This window comes from Hemitrygon akajei, chromosome 6, assembly GCF_048418815.1.
Source record: "Hemitrygon akajei chromosome 6, sHemAka1.3, whole genome shotgun sequence".
Classification (NCBI taxonomy): Eukaryota; Metazoa; Chordata; class Chondrichthyes; order Myliobatiformes; family Dasyatidae; genus Hemitrygon; species Hemitrygon akajei.
Genome location: NC_133129.1, coordinates 83,366,649 through 83,390,984, shown reverse-complemented (window position 1 = coordinate 83,390,984; position 24,336 = coordinate 83,366,649). Strand labels below are relative to the sequence as shown.

Here is a 24,336-nt window from a genome sequence, read left to right as displayed (position 1 = left end):
GGTGGTGGGGGATGATAGGTGAAACAAGGGGAGGGAGAGAGTAAATGGGATGGGGAAGGGTAATGATAGATGAAGAGGTGGGAGGTGATACATGGAAGAGGTAAAGGCAAATGGAGTCTGATCGGAGAAGGCAGTGGACCATAGGAGAATGGAAAGGAGGAAGGGCACCAGAGGGAGGTAATGGGCAGGTGAGGAGAAAAGAAGGGGCAATGGGGAGCCAGATTGGAGAATGGAAGAGGGATGGGAGAGCAGGAAAAATTACCATAGGTTAGAGAAATTAATGCCCATGTAATCAGGTCGGATCCAACAACCTTTCTGGAGTAAAACTTGTATTTCTATAATTACCACAGCTACTGCATTCTAGAATTATTCAATTGTCTTCAAGTTATAACCCAAGGCTGTAAAAGATTGTACAAAAAACATCCGATTTTCCATATCCATCACATCATTCTGCCCAACTTCTGCCCTCTTCAACATGATCCGAGCACTAGGCACATCTTTACCTCTCCCAATTTGCCATTTTCTGGAGGGATCGCTCTCTACATGACTCCCTGGGACACTTGCTCCTCCCCACTCATCTTCTTCCTGGCACTTACCCCTGCAAGCATGACCAGTTCTACACTTGCCCCTACATCTCCTCCCTCACCTCCATTTAGGCTCCCAAACAGTCCTTCCAAGTGAGGCGACATTTCACCTGCAAATCTGTCAGGGTCACCTACTGTATCTGGTGCTCCTGGTGACGCTCCCTCTACATTGGTGAGAGTCGATGTAGACTGGGTGGCCACTCGATGAGCACTTTTGCTCCATCTGTCAAAAAAGATGGGATTTCCCCGCGGGCACACATTTCAATTTGACTTCCCATTCCCATTCTGACATGTCAGACCATGGCCTCGCATACGGTCATGAGGCCACTCTCAGACTGGAGAAGCAACAACTCATATTCCTTCTGGGTAGCCTCACCAGATGGCTATGGAGGACAAGTCGGTGGATACATCTAAAGTGTAATTTTGATGGTTCTCAATTAGTCGGAGCGTCAAAGGTTATGGGGAGAAAGCAAGAAAATGGGGTTGAGATGGAAAATAAATCAGAGATGATACAAAAGCAAGCAGACTCATTAGCTGAATGGCCTAATTCTGCTTCTGTGTCTTATTGTCTTCAATTACTATATTTTGATTTCTATAATACATTAATTTCTTTATCTGAAAAAAATTCAATCTCAGAATGTCCACTTTCCTAATAATGAATTGGCTTTGCAATCTGAATACAACCAAGAGCCACAGAACCATGAGACCTAAGTGATCTGATGGTGAATTGAACATGTATGAGAAGAGCAAAGGTCATTTCTATTTACCTTCATTTCTACATTCTTTGAATCTGTTCCAAAATTTGAACCTGTCCCGTCAGAATCAGGAATGATTAAATGTGTTTGTTATTATTGTTAACTATTATCAATATTCTTCAGAGATTTCCTGGTGTCAGCGGTCACATAACCAGGACCTATGATATGCACCAGCTGCTCATATGACCTTCCATCACCTGCTCCCATGGCTTCATGTCACCCTGATCTTGGGGGGTGGGGGGGGGGGCGCACTAAGCAGGTGCTACACCTTGACCAAGGATGACCTGTAGACTAGCAGAGGCAAGGAGTGCCTTACACCTCCTTTGGTAGAGATGATTCTCCACCCTGCCATTCATCTAGAATAGTAATCCAATGAAATATTACATTTATGCTGCCCTCTGGGTGAGATTAACCAAGTATTTTCAATTATTTCATGAAAATAAATGTAAAGTAATGCAAGGTTTGAGGTCTGCACCCTTAAAGCAGAACAGAAGTGGCAAAACTAAAACTATGGAGCAGTACCCTGCTGCTGATAATTAAAAGGAACAGTCCAGGAAATCCAAATTTCTATTTAAAAAATTGAGTTCTCTATCGGAAAAGTAGGATTAGTCTGTACGACTGTGGTAAATACTGTATGTTAAGCCTATTTTATCATCTGTCATATTTCCTATGATCTGTCAAAGTAGATACTTTCCATAGTAGAGAACTGATCAAGTTCAACTTTTAAACAATCATCTGCTTGTAACACAATCTTTAAGACATAATTTAAAGAGTCTTAATTTCTTTAAATAAAAAACAGTATACTAGCGGTGAATCTTACTGACATTAAAACTGGAGCAGACATTTTGTACATTACTTACTGAGATAGAAGTGGAAGAACAGAAGCAGGCACAAAAGTATCAGTGCAGTCAGACTTAGTCCAATAGTGACCACAGCGAGAACAAGAATGGTAGTTATGTTTGTATGAACCGAAAAGTATGGCAGAAATACAAGCCAGGTATTTGCATCATTTACCACTGTTGGAATAAAGAGTACAAGTTTAAACTTGATTTAAGTTCCACCAGTTCTTTCCCAGTCTACCCTTTTTTTAAAGGTTCGAGATATAATTCTGAAGATTCAGAGCAACAGAACCTCAGTTGACAATCAGCCTGCCTGATGCCATAAAAGGACTTAAACTGGATAAAAGCCCTTATTGTTTCTTTTGTGAATTGCGCTTGGCATAAAACTATCAAACTTAATCTGCAATGCACGTCCTTTTATCCACATTTCTACAAGCATAACTGAAGATTTCAAACTTTTTGCAAGCTCAATGACTTCCTGATTTTGAAAAGCTACCTAAAGTGATAAAATAATTCTATCAGAGCAATAAAATCAGTGGGACTTACAAAATGTTCAAAGAAAGTAAATACACTAACATGGTATAAGCTTTTTAGTCACTCTGGGGGTGGGGTGTATACTGTAGACACTAATATGCAATAATATTTCAGTCACTGTGGGGGGTGTACACTATATGCAGGAGGGGTGTGGGACAGGTGGCAGTGCAGGAGTGCTGGGGCAGGGGTGACATGGGTGCAGACGTACCCGGCCCTGAGACACCAGGCAAGGTCACTTGATTCCAAACAATTGGTTTATTGATCATTACAGAATGTTTCCCTCATGCTTCCTGCTCTCTCCCCTCTCCTTTTCCCAATCAGGATTCCCCTCTTCCTGTTCCCTTCCCACTCTGTCCACAACAGGGACTCATGTCAGAATCAGGTTTATCACCATTCACATACGTCATGAATTTGTTATTTTTGTGGCAGCAGTACAGTGCAATATATAAGCTTACTACAGTACCATGCAAAAGTCTCAGACACCCCACCTACACATAGGTGCCTAAGACTTTCGCACTGTACTGTATGTAGTAAGTATATCTCTCTATCTTGCTACCTATATAATTAAATTACGTAAGTAGTGTAAAAAGTGAGGAAGGGTTCTTGGATTCATTGTTCGTTCAGAAATATTATAACGAAGGGAAAAAAACTGAAACATTGAGTGTGTATCAGTGAGGACAAAATAACCCACTGCCATTGTTTATTAGTTGAGGCTAACATTAGACTCTGGGATTGTACAAGACTACTGTGGAAGAAACAACACAAACTGTCAGGTTTGACTTCTGGTCACTGTGCTGTGGATCCATAAGATTTGGACACGAGTCACTGCTTTGAGTGGGTTAACGGACTAGGAGGGCCGAGATGGCCTGTTTCCATGCTGTGATTGTTATATGGTTATATGGTGTATCTTCAGAGTGCTGTACCACCTCCTTGATGGTAGCAATGAAAAGAAGGCACGTCCTGGGTGATGGCAGTCCTTATGATGGATGCTGCCTTCTTGAGGAACCTATAAAGATCCCACAGCTTGAACTTCTTCTCTTTTGACATCTACAGGCAACCTTGCATTTGGGTTACAAGCCACTTAGGTTACAGAAATTCACTTACAGATTTCACAAATCAGTATCCAAAAATTTTGAGATACAGAATAAGTTTTGCTCATACAGAAGTTATGTCAGGAAAAATACAAATGTTTAAAAGAAACAAAAGAATATTGTCAGTTTTTATTCACACAAAAGAGTGAGGGAATAACATTTGGTATAATGTCAATTGCATTTAAAGTTATTGCCGAGTTCCTCCAGTCAGCTGACACAGGAACACACAGGTCAGAGTGCAGTGCTGCCAAGCTCAGCACCTGCAAAGCATTGTGGGAAGATGCAGTACCATGGTCAGCTCCTTAAAGTACGTATTCCCAAAGCCTTTACTGCACTTCCACTAAGTCACAATGTTTGAACCCATTACCTCCCCACAATCTGCTTCTATTTCTTCCATGATCCCCAATCCTTGAATTTCATCCATTTCCCATAGCCTCATTTGTTGAACCCTTTCCAAATCCCCAAGGGAAAATGTGCCTCACAGAGGAACACAGCACCATGAAACACCTCTTGTCATCTTCGCATCCTTGGACTGCAGAGAGTGTAGCAACGGAGAGATTGGTCTGTGGCTGTTAACCCACTCAAAGCAGTGACTCGTGTCCAAATCTTATGGATCCACAGCACAGTGACCAGAAGTCAAACCTGACAATTTGTGTTGTTTCTTCCACAGTAGTCTTGTACAATCCCAGAGTCTAATGTTAGCCTCAACTAATAAACAATGGCAGTGGGTTATTTTGTCCTCACTGATAAAATGGCTCAATGCAAGAGAAAGTATTGTGTAAGTGTACGTCTCCACTTGTAACATGGGATTCAGAGAAATTACAGCACAGTAAAGGCTCTTCAGAGTAAAGGCCATTTAACCACAACCTGACCCTTCCCTCCATCAATCATCCACGTGCCCATCTAAGTGTTGTTTAAATGCCCCTATTGTACCTGCATCTACCACTACCCCTTGATAGGGAAATTGAAATCATCTCTGGAGAATTAGCTAAAACAAGCCAATGGAACTGCAATGTCTTTATACAGGATCTTGGGCTCCTACCAAAAGGAGGCAAAAACATCAGACATCTCTATTCATAAACATAATTGTGTGAGCACACAAGAAAAAGATTCAAAATAGAAGCGACTCCTGAAACAATCCTCACATCATTCAGTCATTTAAAACAGGTAGCAAAATAACTTGCGTTGTACAAAGCACCCGGGACATAACATTACCAAATTAAAATTTAGCAAATAAACTTACATCCAAATTCTGGGCTGCTTCGAAGCAGTTTTGGATTGATAAAGAATCCAACAAAGACAAAGCCTGATATGGTGATGATTACCAGATTACCAAGGACAGCAGAGATAACACAGCCCAGGAAGTACCTACATGAGAAAGCAAGTTAAAAACGTCAAGTTAATGAGTATTAAAGCATGTGCACTGTAAAGACTTCAGTGACCTGAACTGTTAAAATTCTACTGATTTTCTGCCGTCAAAGCCTATTGAACAGATGTGGTGCAGAAGGGATGGCTGAGCAATTTCAGCAAAGATTAAGAAAATATGAACTTTTTCTTCAATATCTCTGAATAAACAGTCAACCAAGTCCCAATGAAGGGTATCAACCTGAAATGTTTACTGCTTATTTTTCACCATGATGCTGCCTGACCTGATAAGTTCCTCCAGCATTTTGCGTGTGCTACACCTTGATGCAACAACAGCTCTCCATTTACACCAATCCTGCAATACTCTCACTTTTTATTCTCCTCATATTCTCACCAAGTCCCTGGATCACATCTCTTACTTGCACATTAGGGGCAATTTACAGCAGCTCATTAACCCATCTTTGGGATTTGGGAGGAAATGGAAACACCTCTCTTAGCTTTTGGTAATGTAGTGAGGTCCACCTGACGCAACCAGCATGGCAGCCAATCTGATAACCTTCGAGTAGCTGGTGAATATTCTCCAAAACCCTCCGTCGCAGTACAGGAGAGCCGCCAGATTATCTGAATGCATCACGGCTTGGCTTTGATTGCAGAAACAGCAGAGAGTTGTGTTCACGGCTCAGCACATCACGGGAATCGGCCTCATCTCTATGAACTCTGTCTATACTTCTTGCTGCCTCTGTAAAGCAGCCAGCATAATCAAAGACCCCACCCACCCCAGTCATTCTTTCTTCTCCGCTCTCCCACTGGGCTGAAGATGCACAAGTCTGAAAGCAACTACAACAGGCTCAAGGTGGCTTCTATCCTGCTGCTATAAGACTGCTCCTCTGTAAAATAAAATGGACTCTTGGCTTTGCAGTCTTCATTATGATACTGCACTATACAGCTTACCTGCACTGTACTTTCTCTGTACCGGTTTTATGCTGTATCATCATATTGTATAACCTTGTTCTACTTCAAAGGATTTGACTGTATGAGCAGTATGCAAGACGAGCTTTCCTTTATATCTTGGTACATAACAATAATAAACCAGTAACCAAAATCTGGAAACTGGAGCAAATGCTGAGATGGGATGACCTTAATCAGGGAAAGCAAAATAATATTGAACTGAAAAACGAAATGTTGTGCTTGTCCCACAATCAAACAGGAGGTTAAATATCCTCATCTAGTGGTACCTGCAAAACTGATCTCAAAAGCAAAGAGGCATTCATTTTCCAGCTCGGATTTCCAATATTCAAAGCATTCAGTGAACAGTACATTCCGTCAATTTCTTTCTACATAATATTTCTGTGCACCCTCACAAAAAACATGGCTTTTAAATGTCAAGATGCAAAGTACAGTTACACAATTTTTGAACATACTTTGGAGATATATATTTGGTACACAATGCTCCCAAACGTGAGAAAAACTGACAGCAGTGAGTCCAGTAACACCAGTTTAAATCATCTGCACCTTATTGAATGAAAACCTTGACAGATGTACTGAAATAAAGTACTTCGTAAGTTAGCACTTGGAATTAGGCAAAACCATCGATACAACCACACCACTTAATACTGCATATCAGGACCATTATATCATACCTCCAATCAACAGTACATACGAGACTTACATTCACAGTGATGGTCAGGGTCTGGTTGAAAATTTAAGTACTTCAGTTTGGTTTGTGTTTGAACTGGTTCTGATTGGGCCAAGTTTCAACTTAATGATGTTAAAACCAGACCCGACCGCAGCCTCTAGTCAGGACCATGTGACTATACAATTTAACTGTGTCATAACTGTTTAATTCAATTTTTGTTCCACTCAAAAATATTAGGAAATAGCTATGTGTATTTTTTCTTATTGACAAGCATACAAAAATCTGACTTACCGGTAATTTCTGCTTCCTACACAATTGTTGAGCAACTTACAATGATGATCAAAATTAAATACACACTTGTTGCATTTAGTGCAGTGCTTGGAACTTTTAGCCCTGTGAATCAGATATACAAAAAAAATCTATAATGATCCATCATCCTAAAATTATAATAAGTATGAAAAAGTAGGAACTATTATACTTTTCCCACAGAGGAATAACTGTAGGGTCCTAGTGTGCTTCTGATTTGGTCAAAATACAAATAAATTACACTAACACTGCAGTGCAAATAGCCTACAAATTGTAGAGCATTCTAAAACAGCATCTGTAGGGAAACTACATGGCGGGAAGTTGTAACAGATGAACAGTCAAAGTCTGAAGGAGAGCACAGATCAGAATATTCATTGGGGAGGGTCCAGAGGAGGTTCACAAGAATGATCCTGGGAGTGGAAGGGTTAATGAAGAGGTCTTTGATGGCTCTGGGCCTGTACTCACTCGAGTGTAGAAGAATGAGGAGGAATCTCGTTCAAATATTGAAAGGCCGAAATAGAGTGGGCATGGAGAGGATGTTTCCAGTAGCGGGGAAGTCTAGCCTCAGAATAGAAGGACTCCATTTTGAACAAAGATGAGAAGGAACTTTTTTTTTTAGCCAGAGAGTGGTGAATCTGTGGAATTCATTGCCATGGACAGCTATGGAGGCCAAATAATATTTAAATCAGAGGTTGACAAGTTCTTGATTAGTAAGGGTGTCAAAGTTTATGGGGAGCTGGCAGGAAAATGGAGTTGAGCAGGATAATAAATCAGCCATGATGGATGGAAGAGCAGACTTGATGGGCCAAATGGCCTAATTGTGCTCCAATGTATTATGTTCAATAGATAATGCAGTACCGTGCTGTTTTACTCTGAATGTTCTGAATATCATACTTCCTAAAACCTTACTTAGTATTTGCATCTCTTTCTTCAATATCAAAAGTAACTGTGGAGCACTGTCGCAGAAAAACAGCCTCATCATCAAGGACCCCCACCACCCAGCACAAGCTCTCTTCTCGCTGCTGCCAGCAGGAAGGTGGAGGAGCCTCAGGGCCACATCACCAGGTTCAGGTACAGTTATTATCTCTCAACTGTCAGGCTCTGGAACCAGAGGGGATAACTTCACTCGTACCATCACTGAACTCTTCCCACAAACTATGATCACTTTCAAACACTCTTTCATCTCATGTTCTCGACATTTATTGCTTATTTATTACATTTCTTTTCTCTTTCATATTTGCACAGTTTGTTGCCTTTTGCATGAAGGTTGTTTGACTGTCCTATTGGATGCAATCTTTCATTGATTCTATTGTGTTTCTTGCATTTACTTTGTATACAGGAAAGACAATGAGTCTCAGGGTTGTATATGGTGACATATGCACTTTGATAATAAATTTACTTTGAACTTTGAAACAGTAGTGCAGTGAACTTAAAGAAATAAGTTCTTTGTTGTAAGTATTTTCAATCAATTTTACAATTCTAATGCAATAATTTGCAGTTACTATAAAGGTATCAAATAATTACTGGTTGGAGGCCAAAACTGTTAATATTACTGGTATAGACATAAAGAAATCAGTTTAGACTATCTTAAATCTGCATTGAATAATATACATAATTTTGTATTATTCTAATGGCTTATGACATCATAGGTCTACAAAGACATAAGGTCAGAGGTTAGGTATGAGGCTTTTCAAACCTGATCTGATCAGCTTTGCCACATGTACATTGACACATCGAAACATACAGTAAAACACAGTGTTTTGTCTCAGTGGCCTACACCGTCAATGACCAGCACAGTCAGAACAATTCCAGCACATGTTCTGGGGGCAGCCCACAAGTACCACCATGCTCCTGGCACAAACGTAGCACACTCACAATTTTATAAATCTAGTCCATATTTTTTGAAATATGTACCTGGAGGGAAGCCATGCAGTCAGAGAGAGAGCATACAAACACCTTACAGACAGTGTTGGGAATTGAACCTCATCTCACAGCTACTGCTATTAAGTGGTACTCCAACTGCCACACTACCATTGATCAAATGAGCCTCGCCGATCCTCTACTTTGTACATTTTTCAGTTCTAAGCAACAGAAGCATTACTCTGTCTGGTACTTACACATGAACTTTACAATGCCGGCAGTAACGATTCCGGATACAAGTTTTACGTGTTTTGCGGTTGAACACCGGGGGTAATTTTTTATATCCCTTGTCCCGAACGCTATCCTCTGCTGGGTCGATGGTGGCTGAAATCACGTAAAAAGCTAAATGCCAAGTAAAAACAACACCAAGCCACTAAAACCGGTTAAGGTTAAAATGTTCTGAATACTATGGATGAAATTTTCTAACTCTTTGCTTATCAGTTTTAAAACACTGAAATAAAATTAGACATGACCAAGCCAAATAACAACTACTTATAATTTAAAAGCTGGAAGTACTAAATACAGTAGTTTTATACACACATTAATACACACAAGTCAGCTATTCCAGCTTTGATCCAAGTTAAATGTCTTGCATTATTGGTGTTAAGCTGGTCAAACCATCATCCAAGTAAAATAACTTAATCAATTTGATTCATGCTAAAATTTCTTGGGATTGTAAAAGTGAATAGTTCCAAAATATGTGCATGAATATTGAAAACATAAAATTGTAAGTACTTCTAAGGTGGTAAAATCATTAGGCTGCTTGTATTAAACCCTGTTCTACTAGGCTTGTTGTGTGTGTGTGTGTCCCAATGTTTGTTTACTGTTATATTATTTAATGTAGTTTCCCCCCAACCTATGTCGCATGTTTTGTAGTGTATTCAGATTTAAAGCTTAGATTTAATATTGAATCAAATCACTGATAATACTTCTTTTTAAACTGGTAATACTGACAATTCTTCCTTAACTATTCTATCATTAGTTCATGCTTTTCCCATTAAACAAAAATAATCCCTCATGGGTTTTTCAACCTAAAGATTCTCATAATTCATAAATTTGTCCTGCATGTCTTTGCAGCTCAGTCACTTTGCCCATCCACATGCAAATGAAGGTGCACCATAATTATAACTGCTGCTGCAGATAAGGAGGGGTTGAATTTAGATCAGCCTGAAGGGGTTAAAGATAAGTATGGCTGTGGTTCAGAAATTGCTGATATGTTTCACAACACTCACACCAGTGGGAAAAAGTAAAAAGACCTACAAGTATCTGGGAGTACAGTTAGACGAGAAGCTAGACTGGACTGCCAACACAGATGCCTTGTGCAGGAAGGCACAGAGTCGACTGTACTTCCTTAGAAGGTTGGCGTCATTCAATGTCTGTAGTGAGATGCTGAAGATGTTCTATAGGTCAGTTGTGGAGAGCGCCCTCTTCTTTGTGGTGGCGTGTTGGGGAGGCAGCATTAAGAAGAGGGACGCCTCACATCTTAATAAGCTGGTAAGGAAGGCGGGCTCTGTCGTGGGCAAAGTACTGGAGAGTATAACATCGGTAGCTGAGCGAAGGGCGCTGAGTAGGCTACGGTCAATTATGGAAAACCCTGAACATCCTCTACATAGCACCATCCAGAGACAGAGAAGCAGTTTCAGCGACAGGTTGCTATCGATGCAATGCTCCTCAGACAGGATGAAGAGGTCAATACTCCCCAATGCCATTAGGCTTTACAATTCAACCGCCAGGAGTAAGATATGTTAAAGTGCCGGGGTTGATTGTATTTAATGTATTTAAGTAAACTACTTAAGAACTTTTTAAAAGCTATTATTAATGCTTTTTGAGAGAGTGATTTAGATGCATATCATATTTTTACTGAGTTAAGTATTGTATGTAATTAGTTTTGCTACAACAAGTGTATGAGACATTGGAAAAAAAAATGTTGAATTTCCCCATGGGGATGAATAATCTATCTATCTATCTATCTATCTAAAACCCCTTCTTACAGACAGAAGGTATCTGATCCAGTAGAATTGGTAAGTGATACTTCAATAGAGCATTATCAAATTTGATTGTGTTATACCTGAAGAAATTTAAACAAGTTAAGGAAGTACGGTTTAAGACCGTCACAATCAGGGAGAGGGAGTTTGGGAATTGGAACGCCACGTTTTAGGTGGACTAAAGGTGTATAGACAGTGAGCAACAAAGTTCAAAGTTTCACCAGAATGAATTTGGGGAGTAAAGCCATGGAGGGATATAAAAGTTACACTGGACTTTATCCTTTAACTAAAAGAGACAGAAGTCATGCTGAACCTTTATAAACATATGTATCACATTCAGGACTGGTTGTCCCATGACAGCAAAGATGTTAAGGTTTTACAGAGTGCAATAAAAAAAACTTTATGACTGGAATGTGATGCAACAATTAGAGATATTACAAAAGTTTGCACCACTCTTCTTAAAGAAGAGAAATCTGAGTGTAGATTTGATAGTGATGAGGAGTCTGGACAGAGGAAATAATGGGAGGCTGTCCCCTTTGGTGAAGGGGTAAAGAACTAAAAGTCACAGGTATATAACTAAGGGAAAATAATTAAGAGTGACTTAAGATGAATCTTATTTTCATTATGTAACGTATACATTCACTTTATTAGGCACACCAGCTTGTTAATGCAAATATCTAATCAGCCAATGATATGGCAGCAGCTCAATGCATATAAACATGCAGACGTGGTCAAGAGGTTAAGTTGACATTCAGACCAAACATCAGAATGTGAAAGAATGTGATTTAAGTGACTGTGACCATGCCAGACTGGGTGGTTAGAGTATCGCAGAAACTACTGATCTCCCAGGATTTTCATAGAAAACCGTCTCTAGAGCTTACAGAGAATAGTGCCAAAAAGCAAATAAAAATACAGAGAGCAGCAGCTTTGTGGGCAAAAATGCCTCATTAATGAGAGGTCGGAGAATGGCCAGACTGGTTCAAGCCGACAGGAACGTGGCAGTAACTCAAGTAACTAGTGATGCACAGAAGAGCATCTCTGAATGCACGTTTGAACCTTGAAGTGGATGGGCTTCAGCAGTAGAAGGCCACACTGAGTTCCACTCCTCTATCCAATAAAGTGGCCAATGAGAATCTGGAATGACAGTAATCTGCATATGTGATGCAGGCAGGTTCCATTCTGTCTTTGCATCAATAAATGGTGAGGAAAATCGTGTACGGCTGCAGAGAAATGGCCAATGGGTAGAAGTGACAAGCTACTTGGATGGAAAACAAGCATGGACACAATTCTCCAAATGATCTCCTTCTATGCTGTAACCATTCTATGATAGGGTTCCCTTCTCTGTTTGCCTGCAGAGACAGGCAGTCCTTGCTAGCCATTTGCGGTAAGATTTCCTGGTCTTGTAGTCATTTTAATACTTTAGACTCTATTTTATTACAGGAAAATGTGCTAAATCAGAAGAATAAATTATAAAATTCATGCATATATTTTTTACACAATGATTAATATCCACTTCTACTACAGTTCTTTATCAGTTCAAAGGCTTTTAAATTTCCATGCTCACCAAAACTGAAACCAGCGTTGCTGCAAGATGCAACTTGCAAATAAAATCACTGCAAGAAAACAGGTCAGGCTGCGTAACTACTTCCTTAAACGTGTACTGTACTAATAAGGTCTTACAGTCCTGTTAAAAAGGATACAATGTAGCCAGCAGGTATCCAACTCAATGGGAGAAGAGGGATAAATATACCCACTACAATGATAAGGAAGTATAAGTAGGCTATCCAAGATAATATCTGATATGGATGTGGTGGCCAGCTCCAACCATTGACCTTTGGGCGCCCGGGGGTGTAGTGTCTTTGAATACGATGGTTTACCTCTGGTCCAGTTTTATTACCCTTACGGAAGCAACTCATCTGCAATGTAACATCAAAAAGTCATATGTAAGCTAATGTTGAAATAGCAATGAAGGTTATGTAGTTCCACTGTAGAGGCAATTCAGTTTACACTGCGTTAACTTTATACCCTTGTCATGAGCATAAAATGAATTCTCATAGTAGTTCCGATGTAGTTTCAATTCACTTTCCCTTTGCATACACCTTGATTTTATTTATTCTGTGAGATGGCTTTCCTTAACACAAACATTTTCACATCTGCCACACCCTCACCTTTTAGTTTTTTTCTTCTCCTCTGGCTATATGGCAGCTTGCAAACAGCTTTGAAGTGCGTTACCACCACCTTCCGAAGTGGAGTGTGGGTCAGGATATCGAAATCATATATATATATCTCAAATTCTATAAAAAGGCCTGTATTCTAAGGAACTGCTCTATATATTTAAATCAATAATCCTGTGATCCTTTCTGCAAAATACTGCTAATGTTGTTGTATTTTATTCCATGATAACTTTAAAATCAACCATCCTCTCTCTTGATTATATACTGGACACCTCACCAGTACATGCTCAACCATTTCTTGCTGACACCTCCTATTATTGTGGTTTCTTCTTTGAAAACAATGTATTATTGAACCTTGGGTGGCCAAACCTCAATCTTATCTTGATATAATCACCTCCTCCCCACTGCATTCCTCAGCCATCCCACTTCTTTCTGGATATTAAAAGGATGTCTTCCTCTTCTCTCTTCGTCGAATTGTCTTCTCCACATTTTTTAAATTTCATTTTTAATAATGTTTTTCATTTCTCCTTTACTGCAATTTATTTGAATGCCCACTTCAACTCATCTAGTTGCCTCCTTTGCTAATTTACCCACCTACTTGTTCCCTTTAAAACCAACATGCTGGAATTGACATAAAACATATAGAGTCCCATCTTTTGAAGTCTAAAGGTGGTTTGTACCATCTCGCACATAATGTCTGGTCTTGCCTCTGAACATAAATCTCTTAGACTGCTGTTTGTTGTTCTGGAATCGGAAAACTCTAGGGTACCTAAGACTTTTGGACAGTACTACAGAAATGAAGAGAGAGGTTATGAAGGGATATTAAGTTAAACTGAGAACTGGCTGAATGCTTAACCAAACAGCCTTTTACACAGAAGAATCTAGTATAATCCCCCCCATATTCTTTTAGTAATCTGAAAATGAAAGGCGTGAGTGAGTGAGATACGTCAGCTGGTTGAGAAGAGATGTACAGCAACCTTGTGCTCAATGTCAGCAACACCAAGGAATTAACTGAGCACTTCAGGAAGGGGAAGCTGGGAGAACACACACCAGTCCTCATCGAGGGGTCTGCAGTGGAAAAGGGTATGCAGCTTCAAGTTTCTGTGTGTCAGAGAATCTATCCTGGGCCCAAAGCATTGAAATGAAGCACCTCCACGGCTATACTGCATTAGGAGTTTGAAGAGATTTGGCATGTCACAGATTTCTATAGTTGTGTGGTGGAGAGCATTCTGATTGCACAGGATCGACAGAGGTCGCAGAGGGATGTACACGCTGCCAGCTCCATCATGGGCACAGACCACCCTGCCATTAAGGATATCTTCAAGAGGTGGTGTCCCAAGAAGGCAGCAGCATCCATCACTAAGGACTCTCACCACTCAAGCATGCCCGCTTCTATTAATTACCACTGGAGAGGAGGTACAGGAGCCTCCTGCCTCTGCCATCAGATTTTTGAACAGCCCACAAAGACTACTTCATTAGTTCTATTGATGCACTATTTATTTTGTAATTTATAGTAGTCTGTTTCTTTGTGTTGCACTGTTGCCACGAAACAACAAACTTCATAACCTATCAGTCAGTGATAATAAACCTGATTCTGATTTTTATCTTTCAGTCAGCCACACTCCTGTTTTACTAAAACTTCCCAAATTCAAACAACATACTTAGATTTCATTTAACATTCTCTTTGTGAAAACAAGTTATTTTTAAGTCTGTCATAATACATAAAGCCTTTCATTCCGACAAATCATTCTTTTCTGTGCCTTCTCTTTAGCTTTAACCTCTTTCCAATAGCATCCAACACTTTCCTGTTCCCGGAGATAAGGAAATTGTTCCATATAACCAAACAGGCCCATCCCATTCAGTTTAAAGGAGCGAGCGGTGACCACACAGAAACATTCTTGCAATAGGTTTTAATAATCTATGAGCCTTCATGTATATTCTGGAAAGAGAGACCTAAATCCAAGGAGATGACAATCACTTAGGACTGAGTGACGAAGACCTTTTCACTGAGAAGGTAGTAAATGTTTGAAATTTCCCAGCCCAGTCAGCTTGCAGGCACTCAGTGCGACTGATAGTTTTCTGAAATGGAAGGTAACCACAAGATATTATCATGTAGGTAGCAACTTAACAGGAAACTGTTTTAAATATATAAAGTAATTTAAAATGCTTTCTGAAGACTGTGCTTTAATATTATCGCTGAGATTGATCAGTTTATATAAAGACCGAAGAACTATAACATGTCATCATTCTGCCAAAAGCTGTCAGTCTCAGCTATGAAGATAGTCGATCAGCTCCAATCCATTGGGACAAAGGAGAATCTCACAGATGTACAAGCACTGCAATGAAAAAGCTAACTCCTGACCCAGTCCAAAATGTGAGAGTAGAACTGCAAGAGTTCCACTATGGGGCACATATTCCCCTCCCCTCTCCTCTTCCTGCAGCGATCACTCACCACAACTCCCTTGTCTGCTCATCCCTCGCTAACTCCCCTCCAGGCTCTTATCCCAGCAACCTGCCCCTACTCATCGTCCTTAACCAGCATTCAGGGCCCTAAACGATCTTTCCAGGAGAGGCAGCTTTTCACACGCAACTCCATCAGCGCCATTCATTGCATTCAGTGCTCCCAGCCTGACCTGACCCGAAGCAGACTGGGGAACCACTGCATTGAGCACCTGTTAACGGTCAGGATATCCTCGTGAGTAGCCATTCAATTCCACTTCCAATTCTCACACTGACGTATCTGTCCAGAGCCTCCTTGACTACCATATTAGAGTGTTAGGCTTGCTAGAAGCAAAATCACCCTGACAGCCTCCAACCTGCATCAACATCACAGCCCACCACCTTCATATTCCTCACCTCCTTCCCTTTATTCCACAGTCAACTGCCCTCTCTTATCAGATTCCAATTTGTTCAACCCTTCGCCTCTTCCACCCATCACCTGACAGTAATCCCACTTACCTACCTTCCACCTGGATTTACCCATCACCCATCAACACCTCCTCCCCTCTCGCCCTTTCCTTCTGGCTCACATCCTCCTTCTTTCCAGCCCTGATGAAGGGATTGTCCATTTCCCTTCTAGCTGCTGCCTGATCCCTGAACTCCTCCAGCATCCAGCATGTGTGTTGCTCCGGATTTCCAGCACCCCTAATCTCTATTTCTCTATTGTCCCTTTGATCAAAGTATATTTATATCAAAGATTGCATGCAGTAGTCAACCCTGAGACTTAAATTCTCCACAGCCAGCCACAAAACCCACTCAAAGTAAAACATTCCCCTCCTCACAAAAAAAATCCCTTGAGTAGCAACAAAAACATCACCTTCCCTCCCTGGCACAACAAACAAATCCTGCAAACAGCAACAAGAACATTGACCTGAGCAACACACACAAAATGCTGGAGGAACTCAGCAGGTCAGGCAGCATCTATGGAAAAGAGTACAGTGGGCCCAATATGTCAACTGCACTCACTGCCTGGCCTGCTGAGCCCCTGCAGCATTCTGTGTGCACCGCTTGGACTTCCAGCATCTGCACATTTTCTCCAGTTTGTGGCTGGACATCAACCTGAGATGGCGCTGTTCACTGGCACTACCTGGGCCAGAAGAGTGACGCCAGCAGGCTTCAAATTTACCAGGACTCCGTGATACCACAAGCCATCGCAGACCCTGAAGTGCCTCAATGTTGGTCACTCTCACCTCACTACTGGAAAGTTGCTGTCTCATCTACATTTGCACCTCAGTTGTGCGATCCAGTCAAAACCAGAACTGGGCACCCAAGCCCAGGTTACCGGAGATTAAATCCCATTTGACAGCACTAATACTTTGGCCGATACGGCACATAATGATGATGAAGATGAACACTTGTGCTGACAATTGAAAGAAAACTGACTAGAGTGGTTTTACACTGTTTCTGCAAACTTCATACCTGGTCACTTCTTCGCATGTTCGGGATAGTATTGTAAATGTAATAGACGAGGGTGGCGAGAAGGCGGGCTCTGGAGGACACTGCAATGCAAGTTTACGATGTGCGATGCTCCTACCTTGGGCCGTGACATTGGCTCTGGGTCCGAGATCCTTACGCAGCGCGAAGCGGATCATTACCGTTAAATCCGTCACCGTTCAGCAGTACACAACCACCCCCTTCCCCTCGGCAGCCCGACCCGGGGCTCGGCACTGATTGCAACTGAACCGGCTGCCCACACGAGTTAAATGGCCAGCTATGATTTCACCCTGCCCCACCATATCGCCACAGCGGACAGTGACTGCCCGCCCACTCTATTCCCCAAGCAGAAACCGCGTCCTCTCGCCATACCTTTCAACGACGTTATGAGCCATTGCAACCGTCAACACCCATGGTCAGTTGGTCACCACTCTCTACGTCACAAGCTACCTTTCATGACGCGACAAAGCAACACACTGCGCCTGCGCGTTCCGACGTAGAGGAAGAATGTGTCTTCCAATTCCTCACCCATTCTGAGCGTCTGCCCGCTCCTACCCTTCCCAAAAAGTCCGACCTTTCTTAACCCACTTTCCAATACTCCTCTTAGGCACAATATACTTTCCGGCCCCCCCCCCCCAGTATAAAAACAAGTCTACCATATGCTAAAATGAGAAAATTATTCTGCTTTAAATTTTTATCTGCCTGTAAACCTATCTTACACACTACGTTGTACAGCATCTTCGATATCATTGTGATCTTTGAGCTTGATGGTTTTTAGCAAGAGTTGAAATATCGGGTTCAAGTTGTGACAGCAAAAGGCTTAAGTCCCCACGCGTAACAATGTCCAAGCGGTTTTTTTTTGTATGTGGTTCACTGCACTGAAGCCTCTTTCAACAAGGCTGGAAGATGGAAATGCAATGAAGAGCAGTTTGGCTCTTCTCCAAAGACCAGGAAACCAGTGTAATCACACACCACAAAAGCCAACATTTTTGAAAAAAAATGCTTCTTTATCGTTCTGAATTTTTATCATTTCTTCTTGAAAGCGCTCTCCCTGTTCTTCCATCTTGCAAAGAAACGGGTTATTTACCCAGTCCAGAATTTCCAGATCGTTCGAATCCTTGAATCCATTCTGAAAATCTTTCTACAGTGACTGCAGTGACTCTGTTAAGTCACCATCTGTGAGAGTGCCAGACTTTGCACACAGGCAAACTGTGACAACATACTTCTCCCAATGTTTTGCTTATTTATTTCCAACAATTGAAATTCTCACCCTACAGTTTTGTATTTAGAAAGTTCATTTCGTCACACAGATCGGCTTGGTATGCCACAGCTCCACGCAGAAGTTTAATCTTGCTTCCCAAGCCGTTGTTGAATTGGAGCAAAGACTGAACCACTGTGCTTTTGGTGCATTTTGATAAATCAAAATATTGAGTACAATTAACCTGCAGGCTGAGTTGGTGGTTAGGAAGCCAAATGCAATGTTAGCATCCATTACCAGAGGACTGGAACATAAGAGCAAGGAGGATGTTATTTATGTTGAAGTTGTACAAGTCATGGGGAGGCCAAATTTGGAGTACTGTGTGCTGTTCTTGTCACCTACTTACAGAAAGGATATTGATAGAGTACAATTTACTAGGATGTTGCTGGGACATGTGGGCTTGTTACAGGGAAAGGTTGAATAGATTATATATCTGAAATATCTTTTGGTAAAGAATAAAAGTAAGGTGAAAATGGATATTGAGCTGCTGGAAAATGGTGCTGGAGAGGTAGTAATCAAGACCAAAAATAGCAGACAAAATAAGTATTTTGCAACAGTTTTCACAGTGAAAGACGCTAGCACTATGCCACAATCTTGAGTGTCGGGCAGGTGTTGCAGAAATAAGTGTAGTTGCTATTGTTAAGGAGGTGGTGCTTGGGAAGGGGGCAGAAATGAGTTAGTGCTATTTTGAGGAGAAAGTACTTGGGAAGCCAAAGGGTCTGAAGGTAGATAAGTCAACTGGACTACACCCCAGGGTTCTGAAAAAAATAGCTGATGGAGGCATTAATAGTGATCTTTAAAGTATCGCTAGATTCTAAAATGGTTCTAGAGGACTGGAAAACTGCAAATGTCACTCCACTCATTAAAAAAAAGGGAGGCAAAAGAAATTATAGGCAGGCAGCCTGACTTCAGTAGTTAGTAAACTGTTGGAACCCATTATCAAGGATGAGGTTTTGAGATACTTAGAGGCACATGAAGAATAATTGAAAGTCAGCATGCTTTCCTGAAAGAAAAATCTTTCCTCTGACAAATCAGTTGGAATTCTTTCAAGCAAGATAGACGAAGGAAAATCAAAGGATGTTGTTTACTTGGATTTTCAGAAAGCCCATGATAAGGTGCTGCACATGAGTCTGCCCATGGTGTTATAGGAAAGATCCCAGCATGGATTTTTTTTAAAATGGCTGATTGGTAGGAGGCAAAAACTAAAGGGTGGTGACTAGTGGTGTTCAGTATGGGTCAATGATTTGGAAGACAGAATTGGATTTATGGTCAAGTTTGCAGACAATACAAAGGTACATAGAGGGGCAGGTAGGGTTGAGGAAACAGGGAGTCTGCAGAAGGACTTAGACAGGGAGAACAGGCAAAGAAGTGGAATATAGTGTAGGGAAATGTATGGTCATGCACTTTGGTAATATAAATAAATGGGAAGAAAGTGCAAAGGGACTTGAGAGTCCTTGTGCAGGGTTCCTTAAATGTTAACTTGCAGGTCGATTTGGGTGGTTAGGAAGGCAAATATAATGTTAACATTTATTTCAAGAGGACCAGAATACAAGTGCAAGGATGTAATGCTAAGGCTTTGTGAGGCATTAGTCAGACCACACTTGGAGTATTTGGGCCCCTCATCCAAAGAAAAAGGTGCTGGCATTGGAGAGGGGCCAGAGGAGGTTTACGAGAATGAGTCCAGGAATGAGGAGTGTTTGATAGCTCTGGGCCTGTACTCGCTGAAGGTTAGAAGAATGAGGAAGAGATCTCATTGAAACCTATCAATTATCGAAAGGCCTAGATAGAGTGGAGGTGGAGAGGATGTTTCCTATCATGGGCGAGTGTAGAGCCAGAGGGCACAGCTTCAGGATAGAGGGGAAGTCCATTTAAAATAGAAATGGAGGGATTTCTTTACCCAAAGATAGGGGAGTCTGTAGAATTCATTTCCATAGTCAGATATGAAGACCAAGACAAAGTATATTACACTGGAGGTTCACAGGTTCTTGATTAGTCAGGGCGACATAGTTTACAGGGAGAATGGGATTGAGTGGGATAATAGTTCAGCCATAGCAGAATGGTGGAGTGATTCTATGGCCAAATTCTGCTCCAGTGCTTTATGGTCTTTATTCCCTGGAGCAGAAGACAATGTTGGGAGATTTGACAGAGATATACAAAATTATGAGTCGTGTAGATCAATGGCTGCTTGCATTTACCCTATTTCCCATTGAAATTGGGCAAGACGAGATCTAGAGGACATTGGTGCAGGGTCAAAGGTGAACTGTTTAGGAAGAACCTGAAGGGGACTTTCTTCCGAGGGTGGTGACAGTGTCGAACAAGCTACCAGTGGAAGTTGTAGATGTGGGTTTAATTTTAACATTTAAGTTTAGACAAGTACAGTACATGAATAGGAAGGGTATAGTGGGCTAAGTTCCCAGGAGCAGTTTGATGGGACTGGGCAACATGAACTAGATGGACTAAAGGGCCTGTTTATGAGCTGTTGTGCTCTACAAGACTATAAATGATGAAAATGCAACTTCCTCCCTCTTACTACTGCATTATTTACATATCTGTTATCTTTTACTGTGAAGATAGACGTAAAGCAAATTTTCTCCAATTCCATTATATTATTTTCCAAAGATAGTTATTTTAACTGACTTTGTTAAAATATGCTGATTTTCTCCATTTATAATATTCTTAGTCATCTATTCCTGTTTACTGAAAACTTTCCACCTCTGACCAACCACTAATCTTACTGTGCATGTCTTCTTTCTTTCACATGATCCTCACCTTCTCAATGAACCTTTCCTCATCTCTACAGACAATTATGAACAATTTCCTTAAAGCTCGGTGCTTAATCTGCCGGCTTACCTACAAGTCTATTTTCTCAGTTCACTCTAGCTTAGTGAACCCTTACCATTATAATTGAGTTTAGGACCATAGTTTCAGACCCTAGTTTCTCAATTTCAAACTGAACCTCAAATTCATCTACATGATCATTCTTTGTGGGGTCTCTTTCCTACAAAATCATAAATTAAATCTCTCATTATGCAATACTAGATCCTAGTCTGCTCCCCAGTTAGTTGCTCAAAGTATTATTCTAAGAAACAATCCCTTTAAACTTCAGTGAACACTGAACTCTGCAAGACCATACTAACATTATGTCCCATCCACATAATGATTAAAATTGCAAGGCGTATTGTAGCACCGCTCTTACAATCAAATTTACACTTGCTTTAATGAAAAAAAAATTGCAACACTTGTTTAATAAAGACACAGCTCCAATAAATGTGGCAGAATACCAAAATAAAAGCTCTGGAAAGCAGGACAACAAATCTTTGTTAATTGCAGGATCTTATTATAGAAATGCTTCCTGCACTTCTCACATGTAGGTCACTGTAGAGTATCCTGTCTTTCCTCATAGATCTGAAAGTACAACAGCAATTTGCTGATAGCATATTGGTTATTTTGGCAAGCCTGGGAGCATACTTGGGTGTTCAGTTCATACCAGGCAAATAATGGAGAGAACTGTTATCAACAATATCTAGAACTATCCTGGATATGTGCTGATTTGCTTTAATAGCTGAACGTAAGTATTTTCATATGACCATCATTTTGCCTCTTTTGCTGCACATTCTATCAAGAATACATCAAAAACAGTTTTGCTTTCCTAGAATAGCCGTGGATCACACTGTGGTTTTATGGAATACCAAATGAAGTTTATTGATTTCACTAGAAGTGATTGAACATAATCATCTTGTCGTACATCTACACAAAACAGAAAAACCTCTCATATTTTAACATTTAAAGTAACAGTCAAAATACTTTCACTATCGTGGTTTCAGGTCGACCACTGAACACAATAATTAATTTAATTCTTAGCTTGCATCACTACACAGGTCAGCAATTACTGGACTAAATAACCCAAAGGTAGCCCAACCCCCTTATTCCTTCAAGTGGGAGAATGTGTTTTAAGTGCCAGACAAAGTGTGCACGTAACACTTGTATTCTCCTTCTAACATTTGGTACTGTTAAAACAAATATGCAGTGGCAAATACAACCAGTGGCTAAAGCAATAACAAAGTTGAACTTTTGCCAGGAATATAAGCAGAGTACAAGCACAAAAGGCAAAAAGCAAGCACTGACAGGAAGATTTAACTTGAACAAGAAAATTCACTAGGGATTGCCCAGTTTAAATGGATCCAGGATTATTGTCCCATCTGAATACTGCCTCTTTCAAGAGGTCTCATTGCTTCCTGCTTTTGGCATCTTCCTTCACTTTACACAGCACGAGTTCCATGTATGCACGTCCTTTCTCAATAGATCCGGACCCTTGAGCTGGCATAAGAAACAAACTCACATTAGCTGCCAATTCATGCCTGCAGTATTCCAAACCATTAATGAATTAGCAGCAGGTACAGTCATAGACAAATAAAGCATGGAAACTGGACCGTCAGTCCACAATGTTGTGCCAACCTTTTAACCAACTCTAACCTTTTCCTCCTAATTGCTCTCCATTTTTCTATCGTCCATGTACCTATTCAAGTTTCTCAAATGCCCCTAATCCATCTGCCTCTACCACCCCTTGCATGTACCTCTCCCTTCATAAAGAATTTAACTCTGACATCCCTCCTCACATACTTTCTTCCAACCTCCTTAAAATTATGCCCCTTTGTATTAGCCATTTCTGCCCTGGAAGAAAGTCTTGGCTATCCAGTCGAACTATGCCACATATAATCCTGTACATCTCTATCAAGTCAGGTCTCATCCTCTTGTGCCAAAGAGAAAAACTTTAGCTTCTCAATCCGCTCTCATAAGAGATGTTTTCTAATCCAGACAGCATTCTGGTAAATCTGCTCTGCATCCTTTCCAAAGCTTCTACATCCTCCCTATAACGAGGCACAGGAACGGAACACAATATTCTAAGCCTGGCCTAACCAGGGGTTTATATAGCTGCAAAATTACCTTGTGGTTTTGAAATCAATCCCCTGTCCCCACCCCCGCGAATTAACCAAACAGTTAACTGTATAATTAAACTAATCCCTCACCTACACAGTTCATATCCCACCATTCTCTGCACATTCATATACCCAAGAGCCTTTTAAACACCTCTACATTATATTTGCCTCCACTATCACCTCTGCAGTGCATTCCAGACACAAGCGTCTCCATATTAAACAAAATCTACCAGTTATCTGCTTTGAACATTGCCCCTCTCACCTTAAATGCTTGCGCTCTAGTATTAGATGTCTTGACCTTGGAAAAATAACCAGCACTAAAGTTACTCTATTGGTGCCTCTCAGCCTTGTAAGCTTCTATCATGGCTCCCCTCTGCTGCAGCAGAGAAAACGGCAGAGTCCAACCTCTCCTTGTAGCACATACCTAATCCAGACAGAATCCTTGTACACCTCATCAGCAACATCCCCAAAGCTGCCCTCTCTATCCTTTCTATAATGGGTGACTAGAAACAAATGCAATACTCTACATTCATGCAACATCAACCTCCCATCTCTTCAACTCAGTGCCTCAACTAATAAAAGTAAGTATGTCCCATGCCTTCTTTGCTACCCTAACAACCTGTACATCCACTTTCAGGGGGTTATTGACTTGGACTCCAGTGACTTACCATTAACAGTACTCTCTCTTCACATTAAATCTCATGAAGTACACCACCTGCCATTTCTCTGCCCACAACTGCAACTGACTTAAATCCCACTATATCCTTTCATATAGGCATCCTTTAGTCTCGAAAGACCATTGATTTGCACCTTGGAAAATTCCAAGGTACAGGCCAGGGTAGGGTTGTATGGAGACCAGCAGTTGCCCATGCTGCAAGTCTCCCCTCTCCACGCCACCGATGTTATCCAAGGGAAGGGCAAGGGCACAGTCGTCACAGAGCAACATGTGGTTAAGTGCCTCACTCAAGACACAGCACACTGCCTTAGCTGAGGCTCGAACTAGCAACCTTCAGATCACT

The 24,336-nt window shown here is 41.0% G+C and overlaps 2 protein-coding genes across 6 annotated transcripts in view; both read right to left on the bottom strand.

The window, feature by feature from the left end:
- The window catches only part of LOC140729196 (palmitoyltransferase ZDHHC1-like), a 42,393-nt gene extending 24,757 nt beyond the window's left edge, over nucleotides 1–17,636 (bottom strand). Inside the window, exons 1-6 of one of the 5 annotated variants that reach the window (XM_073048689.1) lie at nucleotides 17,495–17,636; nucleotides 12,716–12,931; nucleotides 9,228–9,403; nucleotides 7,096–7,197; nucleotides 5,047–5,171; nucleotides 2,200–2,355 (exon numbers count right to left, since the gene is read on the bottom strand). In XM_073048689.1, coding sequence (XP_072904790.1) covers nucleotides 2,200–2,355; nucleotides 5,047–5,171; nucleotides 7,096–7,197; nucleotides 9,228–9,403; nucleotides 12,716–12,931 — 775 coding nt within the window. In that variant the 5' untranslated portion in view covers nucleotides 17,495–17,636. Of the gene's footprint in view, nucleotides 1–2,199; nucleotides 2,356–5,046; nucleotides 5,172–7,095; nucleotides 7,198–9,227; nucleotides 9,404–12,715; nucleotides 12,932–15,142; nucleotides 15,232–17,107; nucleotides 17,201–17,222; nucleotides 17,451–17,494 lie in introns of those variants that run through there. The other 4 variants (XM_073048688.1, XM_073048687.1, XM_073048690.1 and 1 more) reach the window with 4 other exon arrangements.
- Nucleotides 17,637–22,125: 4,489 nt separating this feature from the next.
- The window catches only part of LOC140728732 (RNA exonuclease 1 homolog), a 54,395-nt gene continuing 52,184 nt past the window's right edge, over nucleotides 22,126–24,336 (bottom strand). The window contains exon 13 of the mRNA XM_073047684.1: nucleotides 22,126–22,697. Within this exon, the coding sequence (XP_072903785.1) occupies nucleotides 22,606–22,697 (92 nt within the window). The 3' untranslated portion in view covers nucleotides 22,126–22,605. The remainder of the gene's footprint in view (nucleotides 22,698–24,336) is intronic.